The 22815-nt window shown below is 38.6% G+C and overlaps 1 protein-coding gene across 4 annotated transcripts in view; it reads right to left on the bottom strand.

Moving 5' to 3' along the window:
- Positions 1–1234: 1234 nt before the first annotated feature.
- Positions 1235–22815, bottom strand: part of ldb2a (LIM domain binding 2a) — a 115344-nt gene continuing 93763 nt past the window's right edge. The window contains exons 5-9 of one of the 4 annotated variants that reach the window (XM_086259589.1): positions 19880–19963; positions 13702–13825; positions 11679–11732; positions 10770–10900; positions 1235–3623 (exon numbers count right to left, since the gene is read on the bottom strand). In XM_086259589.1, coding sequence (XP_086115715.1) covers positions 3393–3623; positions 10770–10900; positions 11679–11732; positions 13702–13825; positions 19880–19963 — 624 coding nt within the window. In that variant the 3' untranslated portion in view covers positions 1235–3392. Of the gene's footprint in view, positions 3624–10763; positions 10911–11676; positions 11733–13701; positions 13826–19879; positions 19964–22815 lie in introns of all 4 variants that reach the window. The other 3 variants (XM_086259579.1, XM_086259569.1, XM_086259561.1) reach the window with 3 other exon arrangements.

A 22815-nucleotide genomic window follows, 5' to 3' on the forward strand; every position in this document is an offset into this window, starting at 1 on the left:
TTTTGGAAACGCCTTAAATAAATGATTACCTGGCTGGAAAATGGTTTCCCAGTATGTTTCTGTGGACCAACTAGTCACACTAATGGGGCTTTTTATTTGATTTCAACAACAAGATAAGAAGAAAAAACGAGCATAATAATAATAATAATAATAATAATAATAATAATAATAAATTAACTCTTTATATAAAGAACGTAAATGTATGTACACATAGTGGTATTTTTAAAAATATATTTTTCTCGGCATCACAACTTTTTCTTAAATAAACGCATATGCTGTTAGGAAATTAACAAAATGAAATATTGTTAAAGACTTTCCAGTGAATATAATCATTGGTTACGAAAGAGGAAATATATTGTGTTATATTATATTATACTATGTACTTTCTACAGTAATGTCGTATAGAGATCGATAACAAAGAAAAGTTAATTGAGTATTTTGCAGTACCCAATATCCTCCACTTGGTGTCCCCAAAGTTCCATGAAATCTTCTTGAATTTAAAGTCTACCCAACAACAGTACTGAGGCGTCTTCCCACTGATTTATATATACAAGTTTGGTACGAACGGCATATATAGAGGTTATAGTTCATGTTAGAGGTCGTTCTGAGTATATTCAGGTATATTTTGTTGACGTTACTCAGGTGCGGTCATCTACATTTTAATATTTTAATAAAACCTAAAAGGATATCCCAGAATAAATAGACTAAATCTCCAGTGTTTAAAATGCTGCTATACATAACGCCTACGTTCATGCGCCTCTTGAATATATACCTGACATTTAACTGCTCATCGAGTAAGTAAAGAATGTCCATGTCCTTGTGGTCTTTGTGCAGTCAATTTACCTTAACGGCAGTTATAATTAAAGAACAACTCTATACTATACCTAGAGATACCTTGTCCTCAGTTATTATTCATGTACTTACATTTCCCAGAATGCATTTTAAGAGGAAGTAGTGTATGAACATGTAGTTAAGGGTCTTAATATTAACAAGGGTATGTATGAATGTATGAGGCATATGCATTTAAGTTGACCCCTCTAATGATTTGACATCTATGATCATGGCTTAATATTTAAAATTATGCTGCACTGAATTCTGAACTTCTGCAGCAGACATCTCCCAGTATGCTCATTAAAGGTCATTAGAAAATCCATGAAGAAGGTGTTTTTGGTAGATGACAGTCATTTTCTGCTATTATATCCTATTATGGATACAGGGAATATGAAGAAGTGTGCCTTGCTTTGGCTGGTAATGAACAATAATAACAAAAACAGAGCATAAAATAATGATTATGCCGCCAAAATATGATTTCCTTTCATTTAAATGTGTAGCTGAGAATTTAACTCTACCCTCATCTTGCTGTCTTTGTCCCCCCAAAAAAACTGTTTTGTGAAAAGCCCTTCAAAATAAAAGAAAAAAGAAGAAAAGAACCTGCAATGATAATTTATCAACTTGATCTGCTGAGTTCCTCCAATAACATATAAATACAGCTTTTTAATGATTTAGACTGATGAAGTAAAAATTCAACCCCTAAAAAAATCAGACTGGAAAAGTCCGGCTCCATGCTCACATCAAGCATAATCAAACCAAATTCAACTACTTTGTAAGCACGGTTTATTGGCACACATAATGGTAAAGCATACATACCAGACATCAGATATGACACTGAACACCTCTGCTATATAATGTACAAATGGTGTCTAATAATACTAGGCGCAAACATATTTAGAAACGTGTTAGCTTCCTTACAAATGCACAAATAAATACCCATAAGATCCAATTGTATAAAGACATCCATCATTGTCTTCTTGCCCATTTTTAAACAAAAATCCAACAAAAGAGATCAGGGATATACTGTAGTATCAATTCAATTAATGATTAAAGAACAAGTGTGAACACAAACACAGGGATCTCAAAGTGTTTCTGTCGGGTGGATGGGATTTGATCTTGTCTTTAAAATGTTACTGTTGCTGTTTTTGTGGGGGGGCAGTTCCTACAATATGTCACAGAGTACACAACAAATATCATCATGTGACTGTGTGGCTGTTATTAACATTGTGGCTTTGGTTCTCCACTAGCTAGAGAGGACATTAAGAGTTTGGTTCTGACAGAGGCAAACAGGCATCCATCCAAACCACCCAACAGAAATCTGAACCTCCTGTACAAAACAAAACAGCTGCCATGTCCAAACTGCTTTCAGTGGCTGATTTACAGTGGACAAAATAGATTCCACCTCTATTTACAGAGCTACAAACCTTGTAACAGTGTTCCCAAACTGATGAACCCAAAAGGAAAATCCAACAGATGAGTTTTATAAAGCACATAGATCAAACAAAAAAATAAAATTCCTATAAAATCATGCAGGAAAAGGCTTTAGTATCAGTTTGGGAGTAGGTCGTTAAAGGGAACGAAGTCCAATTTTCCAGGAAGAAAAAAAGAAAAGAAATCAACAATAACGCATCAACGCGTGTCGGCAAAGTTCACATACTGATCTGCAAAATTACAATGTGATTGCAAAAGGATTCTGAGAGAAGCGAAATACCAATAGACTACAAACACAATCAAACTGGTTTGCATGAAATCACAATCTGTGACGACCGCGGTAATGTGGAAAAACAATCGTAGGACACGAGTTTCCCTTGTTTCAAAGGAGTCCATAGTGGTAGATAACTTTTATTTCCCCTTAATTGGAAATGGAAATAAACAGCAACAGCAGAAACAAACCAACAGCCGACTGAATTTCCAATAAAAATGCAATTGCCTCAAACAATATTTCATTTGTCTCCAATGTAGTTAGATGCTTCCAATGGCTCTGGTGGCTGTTAAAAAACACTTTGCCTTCTTGAGCTTGCTTATTTTTTTGAAGACATTTTGTTCGTTGTTTTTACTCTTCTTCTTTTCTCCCCACTGTCTACCATCAGCAGGATGACTTGTGACCTGAAGGTCAACCAATCACATCTGTGGTATTCCACTAGATGAGAGGTCTGTAGCTGAGGGTCCAAAGAGGAGAATTTGATCCACAATTTTCCACTGCATTCTTGGAAAAAAAAGAAAAAGAAAAAAAAAAGAAATCCCACACCTTGTTATTTTTACATTATAGTTGCATACGACCTGTATGCATTTCTTGTCTGTGGATATTGCTGTGCAATGCTGCCAGTTCTCAGTGTTCTCCTAGATGTTACAGTGATTCAGAAAAGAAGAAAATATCCGGGACGGACGTACAGTATTTTGGCTGGACATGCCGGTGGTGACTTTGCAGACGGGGGGGTTCTGATTCAGTACAATGTTATGAGGCATAGAAGTACTGCCCTCAGGGGAAGGGGGGAGGTTAAAAAGTCCAGTCCACATGAAGTCAAGGATCTGTTGGGCTTTTTTTTCCCTCTTCTTTTGTTTTACTGCGAGGGTTGTGGCGCCGTGCTCTCGGGCTTGCTATCCTGGGCGGCGGGGGCTTTGCTGCTCCAAGGGGCGTTGTTGCCCAGAGCTGGGGAACTATTAAAGTCGTCTTCGTCATCCAGGCCGTTGGTGGCATCGTACTGTGTGTTCTCCAGACGGGTGATCAAACGCTCATCCTCGTCCCCAAACTCGCCGCCCATCAGGGTCGGCTCGCCTACCACCATCACGTCCTTAAGAAAGAGAGAGAAGAAGAGAGGAAGGTATATGATATTTTTTATTCTGAAAACAGAAAAACACATAATTTGTCTTTTTTTCCTCCTGGCTTTTCCAAAGGTAACAACATATTTAAACTGTCCCGTCAGCTGGGTCACTTTATCAGTCACTTTTTAATTGCGTGCTTCCTTTCACGCCCTGAATATTCACATTACCATACAATGGGTTCACTGCTGTATATAAGCAGGGGTGCATTTTGGCTAGACCACTGTAAAATTTGTAGCTTATCCAATGGGAGTTTGAACAGGTTTATCACAGAGATAAGAGATACATGCATACAAATATAAAGCAAGCCCTAAATACACTTATAGTACATGCAAATATTATTGCAAAAAGCCACAAAATTCACTGCATCATCCTTCCGTCAACTGTTTTATTTTTTTTTATTATTGCTGTGTGTAATTTTTGTCCTCTTTTTGTTCTTCTTCTTTTTTCTTTTTATTAACTAACTCATCCATTTGTTAATTTCACTCATTTACATTCTTTAAAGCAGTCTCTAACTAGTTTTGAAGTCTGGCTTACAAATATAATTAACTTTTACACAGGGAGCCGTGGAATGTTTTTGGTTTTGTGCAGGGCCGGCTGTATTTAGCCTTGGGGTGATTCAGAATTAATATGCTAAAGTGAGTGAGAAATCACCAGAGAAGAAATTAATGCATATCTGTTTCATCTAATTCTCAGACCAAAGCACCATCTGAATATCAAATGAACGCAGATCCAACCGAAAAGACCTTATAATAACATTTTCATTACTTCAAATAAATGATTATGTATGTTGTCTGTTTCCCATAATTAGAATTTAATCAATGACATTTTAAAACAGAGGGTTAAAAAAAGCAAGAGGTCATAAAAATAAATATTTAGTTGTACTCTAGACCAGACTTTATCATAATTTTTGTTTGAAGAAGGTATGCCCGGTTGCTCTATGATGGTAGAGGTACAGTGTGTGTTTTTCTGCTTCAATTATCATCCCTTTCTTCTGATCTAAAGACAGTACATGTGTGCTCTTCAGTGGGGGTTTTTGGACAGACGCTGGCATATTAAGTGATCTAATTTCTCTAAGCACCCCATGCAAAGGAAACATTCCCATCCAGATAGGAGATTCCTCCAGTGCCTAAGCATCTGTACCCATCCCAATCAATGCTCATCATGTAAGACATATTTCACAGAGATGGCCCTCCCACGGGGGGTCAAGGAATTAAAGGAGAAAGATTTATCTATTATCCACTGATATCGGTGACTGTTGTGATGTGAAGGAATCCTGATGGAGGGGGATGCCCCATGTGTGAGCTTGCATTTTGTCACGTTGCTAAGTTCATCCTCACTTTGACTAAACATAATCACTGGAGTGGAATCTGTGAATCACTGTGAATACTGATCAGTAGGTTCTGAATCAATCACAGGTTTATTTATTTGTGCATCTTTCTAAGTCTTTGTGTCTCGCTTTGGCTGCCTAAGCATCCCCCGACTGGCGAGCCCCAACAACATCCATCGTAACCTGGGAAAAAGCTGTTCAGTTAAATGGAGCACATGCTTCACTGGCCATGTGTGTCAACGTTGCCCTGCTTAAGAGATCTCGCTCTCCTCAGCCATCTCCTCTGCAGCACACATACAAAGGACAAACAGTACACTGGCACACAAATCTAGATAAGCTTACGTGGCGATCGTGGCTTAAGAGTTGGGAGTTCGCCTTGTAATCGGAAGGTTGCCGGTTCGAGCCCCGGCTTGGACAGTCTCAGTCGTTGTGTCCTTGGGCAAGACACTTCACCTGTTGCCTACTGGTGGTGGTCAGAGGGCCCGGTGGCGCCAGTGTCCGGCAGCCTCGCCTCTGTCAGTGCGCCCCAGGGTGGCTGTGGCTACAATGTAGCTTGCCATCACCAGTGTGTGAATGTGTGGGTGACTGGATATGTAAAGCGCTTTGGGTCCTTAGGGACTAGTAAAGCGCTATATAAATACAGGCCATTTACCATTTACTGTACAATCGCACACCTGAACATAAACACAGTCAGTCGGCTGCAGATTAGTCCTGTAGGTGAAGTACACAACACACACACAAGCCTCTGGCTACAGACCCGAATCACACAGAGCAGAGAGCACCCATATGGAAAAGATATATATAAATCTTATAAAGTTTGTATCTGTCTTGTGTGAAACTTGTATGAAAAGCATATAAGTGTGAAAACAGATATAAGATCCCTTGAAAAATTATATAATGAAACTTGTATGTTTTGGATACTTACTAAAACAATGTATGAAAGTAATGCGAAAGTGGCCACTTTCATGAGTAAATCATGTAAGCCTTATATGATTTACTCATGAAAGTGGCCACTTTCATGAGTAATCACATATAAGTTTTTACTATTTCTTTTCTGTATGGGCAAACACACGATCACACGCAGCAATCATTGATGTAAACATACAAATAAAACTAGACAACTTAGCACACCCTACAACTACCCACGTAAAACACACGCAATCTTTGATGGGAAGCACCAATGAGGAGAGGCAGTTTATTTATCCAAGCCATCCCCAAAACCCCCCCAGCGACCACTTCTACACCCCACTATGCCTTAATCAGGCTAATTAATTTAGGTGAGCTTTTCAACTAAATGACAATATCCACACTGATTTGTCAATTTGCATAGCTAATTAAGTCATTAGCTAAAAACGTGCTGATTGCCAACAAGCCTTGCATTCACCATCTGTTCCTGTGAGGAGGCCTGTCAACCTACCTCTGGCCAATTTTGGGCACCCCCCCTCAAAAAAAAGAAAAAAATCCCTCGGGTGATAACAGCTGGTGGCTAGTCTGAGACTGGGGAGCACTAATTGTGAGCTAATTAATAGTGTCTACTTGTCTACTCATCTCGTTAAGAGTTAGCTTTCGCAGTAGCTAAGCGGTGAGGTTTTGAATAGGCCGACTCAGGGATGAACGCCTCCCTGCTCCCTTCATTCACTGAGCAGTGTCATTACCATATTTTTACAGAGATTAGCTGTGTGGAGCGTAGAGAACATATTTTCTCCACAGGCCTCCGAAACAACAAGTGTGATTTAGATGGGATAGTGATGCCAACAACAGGATAAGAAGACACAACTGTCCCTTAAAGCAACAAAGATAAGAACACAGCATGAAGTAAGACAATAATGTTACCAGATCCCTGTTCCTTCTCTATTTAAATATAACGTACGTTTCATGACTATATTTATTTTCCCTGATGCTACATTAAAAAAGGGGGAAAAAGACGAAAGCCTTTAATTCCCTCTAAAGCACTGAGATCATTTACCGTTATTAAAAACATGCATGACATAAATAAGTCACAAATGTATTGTTATGTTAAAAAAAAACCTTAAGTTTTAGCTTTATTATTATTATTATTTTCAGTGGTGGATAAATACACATTGGGTAGGTGCGTGAATATAAGAAGTATTTATTATAATTAAATAGGGCTGACCCAAGCTTTGGATTCATAGATACTTTTGAATGTTCACTGTAGATTTTCTCATGTGTACAATTCTGCCGTCAGACAAATGGATTTATTAAACAACATACTCAAATTCCAAATTATCAGTAAAGATGTGTATAAAACACTCATCAGAGTTACTTCTGTTATGTCTCACGTCTATGGCACTTCAAATTCCTTTCTCATTGCAGAACTTTGAATGTTATGCTCAAATTCTCTTCAGTTACAGCTCTGTTGTAAATGGTAAATGGTAAATGGCCTGCATTTGTATAGCGCTTTTCTAGTCCCTAAGGACCCCAAAGCGCTTCACACTACATTCAGTCATTCACCCATTCACACACACATTCACACACTGGCGATGGCAAGCTACATTGTAGCCACAGCTGCCCTGGGGCGCACTGACAGAGGCGAGGCTGCCGGACACTGGCGCCACCGGGCCCTCTGACCACCACCAGTAGGCAAACACGGGGTTAGTATCTTGCCCAAGGATATTTGGCATGCAGCCAGGATGCAGCCTGGGATCGAACCACCGACCTTCTGATTAGTGGCTGACCTGCTCTGTTGTTTATATACATTGGACAGACTTCGCATTAAGGCTTTACTCTACGATATGTCTTCTATAATATGCTCCCTATGTGACAATCTTACAATGAGAACTAACTGGGGATTGCTGTTTGAGATGCCTGCTGGGCAAAGAAGGAACATGTGCGCAAAACTTAATTTAAACCACTAGAGGTCAGTGTTGCTCATTCCATGAACACACCACCCCAACACGCCACCACCTTCCTTCCCCCACACCTCCTCTTCTCCAGCCACTGGTAACCCCCCTTCCCCTTGTGAGGGTCCACTCCTTATTGTTATTGGGCTCACGTAGGCTTGTGTTCAGCCACAAACGAACAACTTCTCAGACAAAGACAGCAGGCGCACAACATATGTAACCAGCATGTTACCAGCCACGCTGCCAGTCTTTAAGAGGCGTGTGAATGCACGACATGAGTGGTACGGATGGTGTATGCGTGTGTGCGCGTCTGTGTGTGTTTATGTGTGTACGTGTGGGTGGGAAGGAGGTGGTGGGGGCAGTAGTGATGGAGTAGAGAGTGTGCATGAGAGGGAGGATGGGGTTGGGGGGGTGGAGGGTGTATACAGATATCGGTAATAATGAGAGCTGGCACAGAGCCACGCTGCCTTCTAGAGAGAAAACAATTTGCGTGTGCTTTGTGTATATGTGTGTGAGTTGTACATTATGTATGTGCGAGATGGAGGGAAGGAGGTAAAAGAGGAGAGCGAGGGCAACAAAACTAAAAAGACGGCTAACCACAGGACAGAATATAGAGGGTCAATACAGCGTGAGCGTGTGTAGAGGTGACCCAGAGTTTGTTCCTTATACAAGAGTAAAATTAGAATAACAAGAAAAACAAGAAAAGCAGCATTAAAAAAAACACAACAACCCTGCATAAACTGAGAGGCAGCCAGTCGATCCGGCATTGAAATCATTCAACCTAATGGGATGTAAAGTTTCTACAAGTTCTATAATGTCCCTTTATTCAACCCTGTATCCTAGAAATGACTTGCATTTACTTCAAATAGTTTTTAATTAGTGAATTTGCCATTGTGCAAAGAATGTTTATGGAGGACCTTTCATTTGCTTTTTTTCCCTTTACAATATGCAACCGTGGAATAATACATGTCTCTACTTGTAGTTTGAAAGGACCCTTGAACTTTTTTGTGGTTATATTTTGCCGACTTAAAGGTCTTGGTAAAAGTCAGAAAAAGATTACGATCTTTGTCAAATACTGAAAAAGCCAAAAGAAACACCACGTTTACTGCATGTTTACTTTATTAAAATTACACTGAAACGATTTTATTTCTGAAGTGTTTTTGTTGCTTAAACTTAACCACAGACACTCTCCAGTGTCCTGCACTTTATACACCACTTTGTGTGTAGTGCTTACATGCATGAGTTTCCTACACTGCAAAAAAACATCCCTAAGAAGCATAATAAAGATTTTTATGGTTTCTTTCGAAGCAAGCAGCAGTATATAAACATCTTTTCTGGGAGATCTGGTTGTTGTTCCGCACATGCTGTATAGAAAAGCATTAGAACCTCAAATTTCCCATTAAGCAGTATTAGTCCTACGTACAAGACAGCCACACATTAATGGTAACCGGCGACACTTTAATGTCAATAAATTCCTTTTATGTTTGGAATTGGCGCATTCTCAACGGCACTGAAATGTGTGTTGGAAAACAGTGCACCAGTGTGGCTACAGAACAGTAAATTGGATGCTGTAGTGTAAATATAATACAGTGTGTGCATAATAAGCAGTGTATGGAATGACAGTGCAGCCTTTGCAGACTCTCACAATGGCATTGAATCCTCGAGGGGAGTGCCAAGCATGTGGTGTGATACTCAGCTGTTTAAGAGGCTATTTAACCTCTAACTGTGTCAAGTGGCCTTTTATGGAAACCTGTAGCTAAATCAGGCATTCATACACAATTGTAATTAGTTTCACACTGAGTAAAGGTGTTCAAAGTTGATCTGAAAGCTGTTTTCTTTTTAAGTTTTGGACATAAGTTTTATATCTGTAGTGTAAAAACGATTAAATGTATATGTAATGTAATGTGTTAATAACACATATTTGAATATGCAGCATGTTTGTTATTGGTTACATTGTTTCTTTTCATTTTAGATGCTTCTTGTTTTAATTGTGTTAATTTAATTTACATTGGCTTATCAATATTTCTGATATTTTCCATTTACTGGTGCTTAAAGTTTATTGTTTAACAAAAAGGTGAAAAAGTTAGTAAGTCAAGAGTATGTATTAAAAAATAACTGTTCTAAAGCAGCTACAGTATAGTTCTATAGTATATGGATGTTGGCATCAGCTTCAGTAATCCCACATCTGCTGGACTTCAGGGATTTAAACAAGAAACCTCATTCAAAGGAGAGCAATCAGTATCCTTAAGTTTTTTCTTGGTTCTTGTTTGTTTATGTCTTCGTTACATTTATGTGAAAGCAAGTACAGCTAGCCACCAGTCCTCTGGACAGCTGTGAGTTCAGGTTCTTGCTCAAGGGCATTTCAAGCGTGGTGGCTGAGAGAGGGCAAAGTGTCACCTACCCCACCCACATTTTCCCATTTGGTCCTGATATTCAAGCCTTTTTTTTTCCTTTTTAAACCTCCAGGCTTCAGCCACTTGGTTAAGCAACAGGGTCAGCTGGGTCTTTTCGAACATGCGTATTCTGACAAGAATAAAGTTTACTCTGAGATACTGAATACTCAAGAAAAATTAAGTATGCAGCTACAAAACATGATACAACCCACGGCAAAAAAAAAAAGCAGCAGAAGAGTTTCATTCACCTTTTTTACTTGTTTTTCATAAACCTGCTCTTGTACTGTATTTTATGTATTTTCTCTTTATCTTTTGGGGCCACATGTTTTCATTCACGTCCCACAGGGTTTCTTTGTCTCAGAACCGAGACTTTAGTTCCTTTGTTACCCTCATTTGCGCAAATAATCTAAGCTTAATAGCTGCACTAGCATTCAGAATTTCCTGTTTGTTACCCTCTAAACTTGCATGTGAAGACTTCGCAACAAAAAAAAAAAAAAAAAGAGGAGGGAAAGTGGAGCTGATGCTTACAGGTACCTGACTGGAGAGGCTGAAGTTGGTGGCCGGGCTGCGTTTCTTGCTTGCAGTGGTGCCCACACTGCTATTGGCGCTGCTGGCTGAGTTCTTCCGTTTCCTCCTCTTCGTGGTTGTCTGTCGGGCAGGCTCAGCTTTGGCGCGACCAGCAAAGAGAAACAGAGGCCATGCCAAGAACATAATGCATACAGACGGAGACAAGGTGTAGGGGTGTGCGCAGTATGCAGTGTGCATGTATATATGTGTGTGGGGTCAAACAGTAGACGCTTTGACTGTCAGAGTTACATGCAGATACAGAAAAAACATGGACAGAAATGTTTAAAAGGCCAGAGTACATGCACGCATGCAGAAAGAACACATGCAAAAACGGGCTATGCAAATTCTACAGAACCCATGCTTTGTTTTCTTCTGAGGTGAAACCACACGAGTGTTAACATCTTCCAAGACATGCACTAGTAAGAAAGAACCCCTTTTTTATTTGCATAAATGCTCAACAATGGACCCTGATGCTCATCGTAATGTAAATTTGTTAATGATTTCGGCACAGCACCGACTGTGGTGTTCCTCAATCGCACGAACCAGATTAAAACTGCTCTAGTGAGGCAGAAAGCCCATCTGTGTTTGTCTCACTAAATATGCTTTTATGTATGCATTCTTGCACATTCGTCTGAATTGCTGAGCACGAGTGTGTATAGTTTTAATCACTCTGTTTTAGAATGGTTTAACATGCATCATCTAACCTGTATCTTTTTTTTTAAATTCAGTACAGGTATGAGGACTATTTTATTGACATGCAGTTGAGCATCCATGAAAAACTTGCACACAAAATATATTTCAGTGCATCCCGGTGAGCACCAGGGTGCTGTTTTCTTTTAAGGCTGCAGACAATAGACAATGTAAGAGAGAAGATACCTTTTTTGTGATTTGTGGGAAATATTTCCGTTTTGAAGTTCTGTGGGTGTCCAGCTGAAACCGGAGCCAAAATCAGTTTTATTTTACTCAGAAAGTTGGATCATTTCTTAAACAATTTAAGACAAAAGAAGACCAGACCAGAGATGACGACACAGAAAAGGGAGAGAAATAACTGAACATTCAATGCCACACAGATGCTATTGAACCACTGTGCACCACTGTGCAAACTAAATGAAATATATTATTCTACTAATGAGCCATACACGAGTCCTGAAAGTGCAATTAAATTATTAAACCATTATTATTAAAAAAGATATAAAGCACTGGCACAGGTTAAATAGAGATCTTAGTGTTTCTAGTATTAACAAAATAATTTATGTAGTGCATAATTTATGAATACAAGATTTTGCAAATCCTGCCAACATTTGTTAGAAAACATTATTCCTTTTAATCTCAAGAGAGAGAAGAAAACACTGCTATGATCTTCAAACAGATGTCTGAAAATGAAATACATTTTTTGAGGTTCTTACTAATCACACCAAGGGAGATGCTTTCATATTCAGTTATAACAACCAGCGACTCATGATACAAACAAAACTGAAACTATAAATCAGAGGCAAAACAAGAGGAATTTTTATCAGTCTTTCTTCTCTTTTGATTCCTGACTTTGACAGACGTGTGTGCAAAAAAACAGAAAGAAAGGAAAAGCGGGCCCATTGTCAGAGACAATCATTTCTGTTATCCGACTGGTTTCCTCCGATGCTGAACCAGTGACGCACTAAAATCGCTTCCATTTCCACCAAAAGGATTTATCAGAGCATAAATGCGCCCGTGGCTTCCTTCCTGGCTAAATCCCAACCAGTTTCCAAGCTGGAGAAGAATTGCAGGAAAAGGAGAATAACACGCAACCAATAAGGAAAACCCCAATTCCAGCTAAACTGCAAAGATCAGGCAACTGTGATGTCAAAATAAAGACAGATGGTGAAACGGACTCAGAGCCCTGACCTCAAGGAAGAATCAGACTTAATTTTTACACGGCGGTTCAGAGCCAGCACTCCCACATAAACGCTACCAAGCCAAATAACACAATAAACATATATAAATAACTCTATTTGGTATATGATGAATCTTTAGCAGCTACGGGGGATTTCATATTAAGCTGTATTTTTATACCATGAGCACAATTAACTATCAATACAGGAGTCTGTTTTTTTCCCTAAGACTTTATATTCATAAAATGCCTTCTGTTTTTTTTCCCTCTCTGTTTTCTTTTTTCTTTTCTTTGAAGAACGTCGTCGACGCTGGGGAGCCGCTGGCCAGGGAGCTGGATCTACTAGTTTGATTACACCCAGCACTCTTAATTAAAGTTACACAGGTCTGAGTCAAAGGCTTTTTGACTGGTGTTGGTTTTTAAAGACATCTCGTCACGCCTCGCTAAGCATTGCTGTAATTTGCAGCCACTCCGATGTGTCCAAACCCCCCCCCTTCCCAAAAAAACCTCGGCTTACTCCTTCTCTCCAGCTTAAGAACCACACAGCCAATTTAAGCCTGGTACTTTTCAGAAACCACCCTGCAAACATCAATCATAGAAAGCTAAGAGGCTCGTTAAGATTGGCAAGGCTGAGATTCAAGAGGCAACCCTGAATTCTGATTAATTTCATATACCTGACAGGCAAAACATATTTATGGGATTAAGACATATAATGGCAAATTTGGGAACATAAATGATGCAATGAAAACACATTCTGAGTGAAAATATTCAGATTCCCACACAGAGAGTGACGGGCTGGAATTAAAAGCTGTTAAAAGGAAGAATCTTAAAAGCTCAGTAGAGGAAACAATTAGATCTTGGGCTTGGATCTGAACATTTAAGAAGATGTTGTCATTATCCAATCTAGTTAATGCCACTTGGAACATCAAATGTTCACTTTCAATTAATTATTATTACATGAACTGCACAGTAAAACAGCTTTAACTGAAAACACATTCTTCTAAATCTGTGTATAAGGTAATGGGTAGTTACCTGGTGGGGCTACCATTCTCTGCCATTTTTGGAATAGGCATGTCTTGAGACAGTCCCGGGGGCTGAGGTTGTAGGTCTTGTGCCTTGACATGAGCTCCTGCATGGGCTCCAGGATGACACACAACTGCAAACACAATAGCACAAGCCACACACTTCGTTAGAGGAGACAGACACTGTCATCTTAATGCCGCTGCTGTTTTTATTAAGGTAAAAAGAACAAACAAACATAAAAATTATGAGTTTGTTGTCTAATTAATCATGCACATACAGATTGGGAGTTATTCATTAGGCAGTAAATCTAGGTTTTATGGATACTATTAATATAGTACCTTTAGAAAACAGGTTACTATTAGAAAGTGTTTCACAGAGAAACAGAATGATGTGCAGGGTAAGGCTTTTAAATATAAGCAGTCTTTGTTGAGCTGTTTATAATTCATAGAAAATTCAAATTCATGCACACAAACTTGGACATGTGTGTGTCTGAGTGTTTCTGCTTTAGACACAGCCAACTCAGACTGGCCTCATCGTTCCCACACTGTCCTCCAACAATATTCTGCTCTTAAGGAGACTTTAAGTACAGTATTCATCTAGGGGAAAACTGTAAATCTCTGGTGATATCTTGTAGGAGGAATCAGGGGTCGTCTTGTCATTTTAAATACATCAGGATAAGCTTATCCAGATAACATCTGGATAGCATTACAAGTTGGTCAGCCCAACTTGTTCAGCAGCAGTAACCATCCAGATGCTTGTTGGTGTAGCTGGAGGACAGCCATTGGCCAGTTGCAGGCCTGCCTGCATTAAACCAATCACAGGAAAATACTAGGATCAAACTCCAGTCAGCTAGCCTGGTTCATATCCTCTAACTGAATAAAACGGTTCTGTTTTTCTGACTCACTTTTGTCTGTCTAGGAAAAATTGAGCATTAAACGTTCTGCAACATCCATCCATCTATTTTTGTAAACTGCTTATCAAACTTGGGGTCACAGGGAGGCTGAAAGGCAGGTAAACCCTGGTAAGGTCACCAGTTAATCACAGGGCTAACAAAGAGAGATAGAGAGCCATTCAAGCTCACGTTCACACTGACGGCCAAATTAAAATTATCAGTTAATCTAACAAACTAGTCAAAATGTTAAAACTGGTTAATTTCTACATGGAATATTTTTGTTCTTTACTTCTCAGGACTAGCTGACTCTGGAGGTTGCACATGCAGGTGCTATGTGGAATAGATCCCCTCTGGTGGTGTTGCAATTTGCAGCCACGGAGTGCACTGCTTATAAGAACTTGAAATTGTCTTAAGTGAAATAGATGTTCTCCTGACACAGGCTACAATTAGATTCTGACCTTATATTACATTCTGGTCTGAAAAATCTACCCCGCAGAACAACTTGAGGCTGATTCAAAAACACAATACTTAATTGCCATCTTTAACACGTTCACATAAGCACTTTCCGATCAAGGCCTGCATCAACACAGTGGCACAATTTGCTTTTGAAAACTGATAAATGAAAAGAATTTTTGTCCCTCCTAGGGAAAAAGGGTTTTGTTTGAGTTAGGGCATCACAAAGTTTGACTACAATAACTACAATAACTTTTTGGTTAAAGTTAGAGAACAATGATGAACGTTGTTAACAAAAAACAGAGTAAGCAGGAAATAGAAAATACATTAAAAGTGAGCGACATGGCAATAAAAGTTTTATAAATGAAAAAAATAACCTGTTTTCTATGCCAGTTGTGTTTTTGGTGGAATACAGAAGAAGAAAAAAAATCACAATTACAGTGCTTTGGTAATTGGGTAGAGCAATTTGGAGACAAAGCTAGAGAGGTGAGGCTGAGGTGGAGTGGACATGTGTACAGGAGAGATAGTGGCTATATTTGGAAAAGGATGTTGAAGACAGAGATATCATGTAGAAAAGAGAGAAGGCTGGTAAATATAGTGAAATGCAGAAGGTGGTGTGACCGACAAGGATGCTAGGGATAGGATGAGATGGAGACAGATCATGAAAGAAGGGAAAAAAGAATTAAGTATTGAAGTATTTTGGTTAATATTATAATCTTGATCGCTCACATTATTCTCGACAAACGTGTGTTTACTGGACATTGAAAAATGGGTGTTTTTACATGGTACTTTCATAAACTTAACTTTAAATGTAAGAGATAAATGAAAAAAAGAGGTGGATGTGGGGGTGTACACAAGGTTTTCACTGGGATTTAGGAGCAGACAAGGGGGTGTTTTTGAGCTTAAAACCTGTCTTGTAAGCTGGCCTGCAGACCTTCACTTTGGAGACAGACCGGGGCTAGACAAAAGCAGAATACTTAATAAACAAGTAACATAATATTTACTCATACGCTTTGATATCAACGTGTTTCATGCCTTACTTCCACGTATGGTTTGACTTGTACACATGACTTATTACACATTCATATTTTCAGACACGTGTTTTTAAAATGCAGGGAATTCCGTTCTGAGCATAATGAAGTCCTTGCCAAAGAGACAGGATGTGCAGAGCTGTCAGCACAGCAGTCACAAGTAGAGCTGAAGTAACAACCAACCAAAAGTAGACGCCAGAGAGAGACGCCAAATGATCTTTTTCAAGATATTTCTTGTTGATCAAAAGCTCATGTTGGCTTGAGCTAAACTAAACAGTGAAACAGCTTGGACTTTCAGGGAGAGTTGAAAAGTGCCCCAGGGTATGCTCAATCTAAAACAAAAAAAAACCAAAGCAAAATGAGAGCATCATAGGAAAATATTTTATCTCTTGTTTTATCTAATTTATTTTGTTTTCAATATCACAATCAAAGATCCAAATTATATATTAGAGCCAATTAATTGCTCGGTTATAACTGATGCTGTAGAGAATGAATTCACACTGGCTACCACGCAGGTAGCTAGTGTATCCACTTCTTACTTTAACAGAGATGTACATAAAATGTATCCATTTTCTTGTAGTATGAATTGTCATTTTTTCAGCCACAATGATCAGTTGGCACTCTGAACTCTTTTAATGAAACTATACAGCTAAAGTTAAAACATAAAAGCATAACTTTCATGGATTCAAGCTTTTAAAACTTATTTTGTGTAAAGTTACCAAACTTTAAAGCATTTTTAAATCAAATTTTACTGTTGATCCTACAAGTGTTTTTTATGTCCTGAAGACCGATGAAGTGCCCATCTCCCAATTTATTTAGATAGCAACTTTAAAGTAATTGCCCACATAACTGCTTAGAGGTGTTAGCAAGATGGCTACGGAGTGGCGAAAACTGCCTCTAGGACTCTACTGCTGGAGTTATATACCATAAAATTGCTTCTACAGGTTCTAATTCCTATCAATGTTCATAGCTAGATGGTTTTATCTATATGACACAATCATATGCTGCCACTGGACATTTACTGAAACAACTGCTGCTAGCTTTTGTTCCAAGATGCATTTAGGAAGACTGAAGTAACACATTTCACAACATGCTAGAATCATACAACAAATAATGTCTTCAGTCTGGTGTCAGTCATTTGGGCCACTGCAGCTTCATAACTATAGTGCTGCCAACCGGAAAACGAATAGTTGTTTCTACTGTATCCCAATAAGATTGTGATACAAGGTGAAAACTGCTGCAGTCAAAGTAGGCGTGGCCTAGTAGGTTGCTCAAGGGCACTCTAACAGTCATTACTGAGAGAAAGGAGACTGTTAATCATTCACTGCATGCTCAAATGATCTCATGTGACCTTCAGCATCACACCATTCCTGCTATTCTGATGTCAATTCTAATCAACATGCTCATCCCATCTTCAGATGTACTGTACAGCAACACAGAATAAAAAAAGAAGAAGAAAAACTAAGAAAAGTTTAAAGTTTGAAGGAGATTTTTATCACGGGCTGTATGTGTTATCTACACTGCTCCTTTGATTACAATAGCTTTGGAGGCTTTTATTCAAGTCGACAGCAATACCAGGAATCATGTTTTACCATGATGGATATTCAAACCACTGACCAGACAGGGGCTTTAAACTTAGTCATTCTAACAACCATAGACTCAGCTGCTAACGCCAAATTATCCTACATAAACATAACCACGTCTGTTGCTTTTCCCTCTGTTAGGACGGCAGTGTTTTGATGCCATGCCGCTCGAGGTAAAGTGAACATCCCTGTAGCAGACTAATCCCATGTTCTCCTCTGATAGTTCCCTTCTGACACAGTAATATCCCTCCCCAGCTCAGCCAACAAGCCCTGGCTCTCAGCCTGAAAACAAGGGCTATTTTCAGGCTGAATAGTAGGAAGTCGGCAGCTCCAATACATGGAAAGGCTTAAATACTCCAAATGAAAAAAAAAGAAAGTGTGTGTGTGTGCCTCTGTGAGTAAGAGAAAGGCCGGTTGTAACCCCTAAGCCAGGAAACTGTCAGTCTCTTTAGAAGGACTGATAAACACTGGGAAAGGTCTTTTCCAGACACACATTATTGCTAGTTTAATGTGAGGAAAGGGTGTATTTTACCTTGACACCTTCAGATAACAGTAAGGGGAAAATATCATTTGCAAAGTGAAAAATAGTGACTACACAGCAGTGATTCCCAACCTGAATATCAGGACTGCTACAAGAGGTCAGACAATGAATCTAAAGGGATCGTAAGACGGTTAATTGGGTGTTGGAAAGAAAGGAAATCAGTTGGCAGTTGTTCTTGTGAAAAATAAGAAATGAAACTGTCTAATAAAAGCAACCTAAAAATCACATTTATCAGCTGAAATGGGATCATAAATCTATGCACCTATAGAAAACAGACAGATTCACCGCTACAGGATAAATGAGTCTTCAGCCTTCCTGACGCCCCTTTAAACCGAAAATTTCTCGCAAATATTACTATTTAACACATGAAATAATGTGCAGCTTGTTTTCATTATTACTGAAATTCAATTAAACCTCAAAACAACGCTAAATCATTTGTTGTGTTTCACATTTTCTGTTCCATTTGAAATAAAACCACACTGTATTCTGAAATACATCTGAGGTTCGGAGGGCTGACACAGTTCGAGTCAAGCTGCGACTGTTTAGACACAAACAGCTTAACCTCTTCCATGAAATGCATGGTGTCAGCAAACAGAAAGCAAGACACAATCGTTGTTTCATTTGCCAAGCACTGACCAAATGAATCAACAAAACAGAGAAAGACCAGAAACTAAAGCTTTAGCAACTAATTACAGATACTTGATTTTTTTTTTCTTTTTCAGCCACATAGCAGCTACTTTCTGTATCGACGATCATTGTTATAGAAAAACAAAAACAGTCACCCTGCTCCCTCTCACCCCCTCTGTGTGTCTTTCTTCACTCAGTTATTATAAGCAGCGGAGGTGCCGTTCCCTGATTCGCGCGCCATTTCACAATTATGAGTCTCAACAGGGAGCGTTCATTAACGTTATGCTAATTTTCTGTATCCAATTAATTCTTCCCTCTCCCCGTCTCTCTCCCGCTCGCTCTTGTTCTCCCATTTGGAAATCGTAGCTGTCAGTCAACTGTGGTGTCGAAAAACACAAACAGAGCGTTGTGAAATAATCACTAATGTATTCAGTCGGCTTATACTTCCCATTTCCGTAAATTATATTGCTGCGGTCAGGTACAAAAACACGTATATGCAGACAGTAAAGAATAAATAAGTACTTCTTTTTGTTTTGATGCCATGCACTTTTGAAATTATACGCTTAAGTTTCACTGTGTTCAGCACATAAATAACAGCAGCAGCTAGTAAAAAAAAGAGAAAATAGGTACATTTGCACTAACAGTATAACTGAGGAGTGGAAACAATGTCTAGAAATGATGTTCAAGTCAAACTTATATATTCAAACAGTCAATATATCTGCAAATAGAAAAGATTAATCGTAGCCCGTATAATGTAATAGTGCCAAAAGATCACATTAACGATGACAAAACATGAATATATAAGTTTATTCAGTCTAAGCATACAAGCTACTTAGAAATTATGAGAAACATGAATTACTGTGTTTAAATATGGACAAGAATTGCTCCTCAGTGCGCATCAAGTGTGACAAGATGAGAAGAAAAACAAAAAGCAGAATGACAGTCATAGACATTGTCAGACACACACACACACACACACACACACACACACACACACACACACACACACACACACACACACACACACACACACACACACACACACACACACAGTACTTACCCTGAGGTAGTTGAGGGTGAAGTTGGTCAAGCCCATGCGAGTGATGTTTTTGGACAGTTGTTCCAGCACCTGAGGGTCTTGTGCCTAAAGTTAGCAACAGAGAAATGAAAAGTAAAAACGAGTTATATAAAGTATAGTTTTACTTTATATCTATATACACACACACACACACACACACACACACACACACACACACACACACACACTTAATTTTTATGTTTGTAATCCACAAAACGAATTATCTACAACCAATTAGGCTAATTGGCATTCACTGGTTATGCACAATCGACACCCTCCAGTCATAAATGCACCTACTTAACACTGTTACTACAGTTGTGCCCTGAACCTGAATAGAAGCTTTTTTTGGATTTCATTTCACACTCTTGTCAATTTGTGAGCTAATTAATCAGTATTACTTTGTCATTTCATTAAAATTTAGACACCGTTCCGTTTTATTCTATCTTGAGTGGGTTTGATGATGTTCCTCGACGTATGTATAACGGCCCGGCCTGGAGAGAACATTTACAAAAATAATGAGAACTGTCTGAAAGCTATAGCCAAAATCTGCAGATGCAATCCATAATTTATACTTTTATGAACTGCGTATATGTACAGAGTGATCAAGATGTCAATACGTGCACAAAAGATTAAGGACTGACCCCATACAAATCATTAGAAAAACTGAAATACAGCTATAATGTTACAGTATGAGTAGGAGGGAAGAAAAGATCTTAAATGAGAAGAAAGTTAAAAACAAAAAGCCAAACAGCAATTATATGAGGGCGTCTAAAAACACACGATTATTCGCTAAGCTTGTTTGCCACACCACGAGTGAGCATTCAAATCATAAAAAGCTGAAGGTATCGACAGAGCAAAATATAGCCCAGCCTGAGCAGAAGCAGTGAGCATAGTTGCATTTGGAGCCTCATGAAAAATGCATAATTCTATCTCCAGTCACATCTCTGTGTGGAGCAAGTCAAGAGGGAAGCGAGGGAGTCCTTTTGTACCATCAGCAGACCAACATGAGTGACAGGGGGACTGAACTAGTGCACATTATTGGCAGCCAGCGGATTGCCATCTGAATTACTTCACTCATCAAGCAGAATTAGGCTGAGTGTACTGTATACAAGTTTGTCTTGGCATCTCTTGTGCAGAGATGTTTCAACAATTTGTGTAGTAGTTAAATGCTGGCACATATGGTGCAGGGATGACAGAGGCACTCAGTTCAAGAGGCCACACAAACAACAGAGTACAAATTCGGAGCCACATACTCAGAATTTAAAATGCGTGGCAGTGGTCCAAATATAAAAGTTTAAACAATGAAGAAAATGTCAGTGGGTATGTGCAGCAAACTTAAAGTGAGAGGACACAGGACGCTGCTCAGCAGTGGGGAAACCTAATCTACTGAAGCACTTAAAATGCTAAAATACTCCTTGTAGATTAAGACAAATGATGACCTCATAAAATATCACACGACCAGGCCGTGCTTGCTGTGCTTAAATCTATCTTTGATGCAACTTCCATAATTATTATGATGCTTCACTGTACTATAAGTTTTGTTATTTTGCCTTTTAAAAAACTGTTTGCGTTCTTCCTATCGTGTATATGTCCCAGGTTTATGTTATTTAAAGGCATATCTAGGAAAGGCCATTGCAAATAAACTTTTAGACTCTCTAAATAACACAACAATAAATAACAAACAGTAAAAAAGACAAAGTGTGCACACATTGAAGCAAAATCTTTTAGGTAACAGCCCAAATTTGTTAAAAATAAAAGGAAAAAGAAGAAAAAGAAAATCATAATATGTATTCAAAGACGGGAAACTCTTCACAGTATTTGGATCCAATTTAAGACAGGTATGTGTGCCTGAAGAAAATACGACTGATTGAGACGTTGCCTTTGTAGGAATGCTTTAAGAATTAAAATTATTAAATAGGAGCCAAATGGTGTGCAAATGTTTTTTTTCCCCTTTTGAAACCAGGGATTGAGTAAAGGGGGGGACCTGGGGTGACAGTGTCCCACTATTTAATCTTAAATAATATTACATGCAGTGAAAGCCTATTAGTTACCAGCAGTATGGACTCCCTCCATGCACATCACAGTGGGTTAGTCCACTGCTTGACATGTTCTAACTCCATTGCTTTGCAAACCCTCAACAAAGGATATTTACTTCTACTAAAATTACAATTCTTTACTTTTGTAACCAAAAATATATTTAAATAGTTCATTCTTTTTGCTTGGTTTTTATTTCTAGTAAAAATATCAAATGTACAAAAAACCTCCCAGAAACACCCCTGCTTGTAATGCCACAGTGTAATTGTGTATTCTGACTATGTATAGTCTTACTTAAGATCCAAATACTTTTTCTACCATGCTCTCTCCAGTTGCAGAAGATATTAGGACTGTCTCTATTAATTTTACTCAAACAATGCACTGTATCAAAACACACAGTGCATATAGTATATGTCTCCTTATGCACTATAGATTCTGCAATAGCCATTTCATGGGAGTTACTGTGCATTTATGAGTTGTCCCCACAATATTTGCATTATTGTATATTTGTCATACTCCCACAACATGGACATTTACTTTCCACCAGTGATGCAAGTCCATTTATTCATTGATTGTAATTAGTTATGAGTTGCCTTTATTTTAAAAGAACATTTCCATTTTTATCGTCCCTTATTTCTTCAGCAAAAAAAAACATTTATCAGACAAATATTTGCTGATTTCACTGATAAAATTGCAAGCTACTGTAGATTAATGTATTACAATTAAAGATCAATCCAAAAAAGCTGATGCAAATTATTATAATAGAACTCAAAAGTTTCCAGATGTAGTTTTAAACACAGTGGCCATACATAAATCTGTCCTTGACGAGGCATAACAACAAAATGATGTTTTGATTATTTATAATACAGCACTGTTTATAGGGT

Source organism: Aulonocara sp. 'chitande type north' Nkhata Bay, linkage group LG2 (genome assembly GCF_057382095.1).
Source record: "Aulonocara sp. 'chitande type north' Nkhata Bay isolate Kocher_YH1m ecotype deep benthic linkage group LG2, A_spYH_male_GT1.1, whole genome shotgun sequence".
Classification (NCBI taxonomy): domain Eukaryota; kingdom Metazoa; phylum Chordata; class Actinopteri; order Cichliformes; family Cichlidae; genus Aulonocara; species Aulonocara sp. 'chitande type north' Nkhata Bay.